Source organism: Mandrillus leucophaeus, unplaced genomic scaffold (genome assembly GCF_000951045.1).
Source record: "Mandrillus leucophaeus isolate KB7577 unplaced genomic scaffold, Mleu.le_1.0 Scaffold656, whole genome shotgun sequence".
NCBI classification, from domain to species: domain Eukaryota; kingdom Metazoa; phylum Chordata; class Mammalia; order Primates; family Cercopithecidae; genus Mandrillus; species Mandrillus leucophaeus.
Genome location: NW_012107097.1, coordinates 1,176,740 through 1,180,564, shown reverse-complemented (window position 1 = coordinate 1,180,564; position 3,825 = coordinate 1,176,740). Strand labels below are relative to the sequence as shown.

Below are 3,825 nucleotides of genomic sequence, written 5' to 3'. Positions count from 1 at the left end.
CGTGGGTTGGTGGGGCTACCCGCGAGGACCCCTTGCGGGAAGGGGCCGGAGGGAGCGGGACGGGACCAGGCACATCCCCGGGCGAGGCTGCTCCAGGTGGGGCGCGGCTATCTTTAGCTCCTTGTGTGACCGGAGGTGTGCGTGGTCCGCACCTCGTGCACAGTTGTGCCTAAGGAGGGAGACCAGTTTTCAGCCGAATTGCCTAGGAGCTGTGGGGAGATGGGCCCGAATGGACCCGTGGACTCAGAGGCAGCCCGTGGAGCCCCGTGGGAAGTGAGGATGTTTACCTTCCCTGTACCTGGAGTGGGCTGCGACAGCTTCCTGCTTGCCGAGACTTGGGTTTAGTGACTTACAAATAAAAGTGCAGGACTGTGCCTCAACAGATGCTTATTAGCTTTTAATGAGTGTTAGGAATTTAATGTCATTTGTATTTCCAGGTTTGAGAGGTTATTTGTCCATGGGATGCTCGTGTTAAAAAAAAAAAAAAAATTGCAAAGCTTAAAAACAAGTCGACCGAGGTAACATTAGGACACCGGGTTCTGAGGTTCACTGTAGCTACCATTCATTTGCTGTCAGTCTGGGCAAGTCATTTAATTCCTGAGACTCGGTTCTCTCACCTGTTAAATGAACCAGATTCATCTTCATCTGTCTAGCTCAGCTGTAGGATTCCCCCTGTGTCATTCAGTCTCTGTGTGTGATCTCAAATTGTGGCAAGTTATTTTTCCCCATGTCTCACTTTTTGTTAGACTGGGTGATTCACCAAATATTCCTGTAGGAAGAATGTTAGGATCTAAGTATAAAAGTGAAGTGATTTACCCTTCATAGGCCACTCTTAGTCAGGAGGTGTCCTGCCACTTGGTACATGCAGAAACCAGGTGTTAGCTGGTCAGGGATCAAATGACACAGCTGTTGTGGACTGAGGCAGAATGTTTCAGGTTCCCTGTCAGTACCCTGTGAGAAATGCAAGCCAAGTAATGGGCTTCCCTAAACCTCCCAGCTGGCTCACTTTAGTGGGGTTGTGTTTATATAGAATTTTAAGTGTTTTTATGCTGTTGTGCCCTATTAGATGCAAGAAACCTATGAAGAAGTTTAGTACCCTTAATTTCCAGATGAGCAAGTGGCAGGTTAAGGGAGTGGATCTGTGAGTCTTTACAAACTAGTGTCGTGCATATCACTGAGCATTTGCTAGTCGTCTAGCTCAGCCGCCCTCACCTCAACCCTGAGAACACGTCTGTATGGCTGTACCTCGGCGATTGGAACTCTGAGGTCTTTGTTTTCAGGAGGGAATAGTGGGAGTATTAACAGAAGTTTCTCACTCTAGAGACTTCTTTCCGAAGTGAGCCCATCTGTATAGGATTTGACCTAAGGAGCAGAGGGTATATACAGTGTTGGGCAAATTGCCTTCCTACAGCCATATCCCCTGCTCTTCCAGTTCTGAATGGCATTAGTCCAGTTGGGTCAATGAGGAGCAGTTTGGTGAAGTGGTTAAAGGTCGGGGAAAGTGTGCTTCTATTTTGAAATTTAAGGTTTGTACAAGCTGCTTGTGAAATTCTGTCTTTGTATTATGGTCATACCTCTTAAACTGAGAATACTGCAACTTGGTTTAGTGAGTGTTGAGAACTTTAGAATATCAAGTTCTTAAAAAATGCATGAAAGTGGGTTTTCTATTCATCTTAGAAGTCACCATAGATGAAATGAGAGAATAGTATATTAAATTTATACACATGAACTCTCAAGTTCTTAATTTTTGAAACTAGATACCCCATTCACCTGAGAAATAAAATGGGAAAGCCTTACTGTTTTAAAGACTGTTTATACATATGAACTTTTTTGAGGCCTAGTTTAAATTCCACTATTTATTGCATGTTTATTAAAATTATATCTGTATATATTTAAAATTAGAAAACATAGAAAAGACCAGCTGGGCGTGGTGACTCATGCCTGTAATCCTAGCACTTTGGGAGGCTGAGATGGGTGGATCACCTGAGATCAGGAGTTCGAGATCAGCCTGGCCAACATGGTGAAACCCCATCTCTACTAAAAATACAAAAAATTAACCAAACGTAGTGGCAGGTGCCTGTAATCTCAGCTACTCGGAAGGCTGAGGCAAGAGAATCTCTTGAACCCAAGAGGTGGAAGTCGCAGTGAACCGAGCCGAGTGTTGCACTTCAGCCTGGGCAACAAGAGCGAGACTGTCTCAAAACCAAACTAAAACAAAACAAAAAGACCATTAAAGACCTATTTGGAGGTTTTGGTAGCCAATTTCATGTCATACCTTAAACCTTACTGTGTGCCCGAGGGCTCTGTATGACTGAAGCACGTATGTAGTAATGTTTGTAAGAACTTTTATCTTACTCTTGTATTTTCATTCAAGTATTTGAAGGTATCCAGCAAACATAAAAATTGCTTAAGATACTGAAATGTAATTATCATCCATCTCCAAACCCTCAAAAGTGCTTAGAATGTGTAGGAGGGATAGTTAGGGGCATTGAGGTTCAGAGGTTACTGGTCAAGAGCACATTGTAAAAATGTAAAATGTAAAAATGAAACGGTGTAAACTGTAAAACCGCTTGTAAAAATGAAAGGGTGGTGAGTGGTTTAGAAAAAAATTAGGAATTTTAGGTTTCAGCTGTACACGAATAGCTTCACTTGATTCACTCCATAGAGCTACAAGTATGTGAGGTCATCATGTGGAAATGTGCAGGAAGTAACTTATCTTTAAAATAAATATTTTGCCCCCATTATGTTCCATCTGTTTCCAGATCCTTCATGATGAGAGATTTGGGGACACTTCTCTCTCCTCTGTGTAGTTGATAGTTTGGTGGTGAAGAATGGCTGACAGTGTCAAAACCTTTCTCCAGGACCTTGCCAGAGTGAGTACATCTTGTTTATAGGAATTCATCTCTTGGCCTTTTTATTTTGCTGAAGGAACCATCTAGGAAATCCTGTAGGGTTTTTGGAACTTTTATCATATTTCTTGGGCTCTTTACATACAGGTTATTATTCTAGACCACACTACTCAGAGACAGGTATTGTTCTACATCTTGTAGACACTCTTGCAGGTGCTTGGAAGACCTCCTCAGTGGATGTCTTCAGTATTGGGTTGGAACCCTGGTCACCTTGGCTTCAGAGCTTTTTTTTTTTTTTTTTTAAACTTTTTATTTTGGAATGTGTTTAGATTCACAGAAACGTTATAAGGTAGTACAGAGAGTTCCTGTATATCCTTCATCAGCTTCCCTTAATGTTAACATATAACCGTGGTACATTTGCCGAAACTAAGAAATGAACATTGATACAGTACTATCACCTGAACTAATTAATTCAAATTTAAATTAGAGAACTTTTTTTTTTTTCCCCCAAATTTTTTGTATATTTAAAAAATTTTTAAAGTAGAGATGGGGTTTTGGCATGTTGCCCAGGCTGGTCCCAAACTCCTGGGCTCAAGTGATCCGCCCGCCTTGTCCTCCCAAAGTGCTGGGATTAAAGGCGTGAGCCACTCACTCAGCTGGAACCTTTTTTCTCCCCATTCTACAAACTGCGCAGGTGAGGGGGATACTCTAGGAAAATGCCCTGTAAAGATCTGGTTAGGACCCAGTCATCCAAATTACCAATAGCACAAAAGTCTGCTACTTTTAATGTATGTCTGAAGCCTAATAATGTCCCAGTTGTAACCCCCTCTTATATATCCACTAGCATGAGAGAGGCCAATTCTTGGAGTGGGGAGGTTCATTCTTTAGTGAGAGAGTTTAAAAGGTTACCTTTATGGCCCGGGGAAGTGGCTGACACCTGTAATCTCAGCACTTTGGGAGACCAAGGAGGGAGGAC

General features: G+C 42.5%; 1 protein-coding gene across 1 annotated transcript in view; it reads left to right on the top strand.

The window, feature by feature from the left end:
* The first annotated feature begins 139 nt into the window (after nucleotides 1-139).
* Nucleotides 140-3,825, top strand: part of EI24 (etoposide induced 2.4) — a 14,971-nt gene continuing 11,285 nt past the window's right edge. The window contains exons 1-2 of the mRNA XM_012001288.1: nucleotides 140-273; nucleotides 2,763-2,873. Coding sequence (XP_011856678.1) covers nucleotides 2,832-2,873 — 42 coding nt within the window. The 5' untranslated portion in view covers nucleotides 140-273; nucleotides 2,763-2,831. The remainder of the gene's footprint in view (nucleotides 274-2,762; nucleotides 2,874-3,825) is intronic.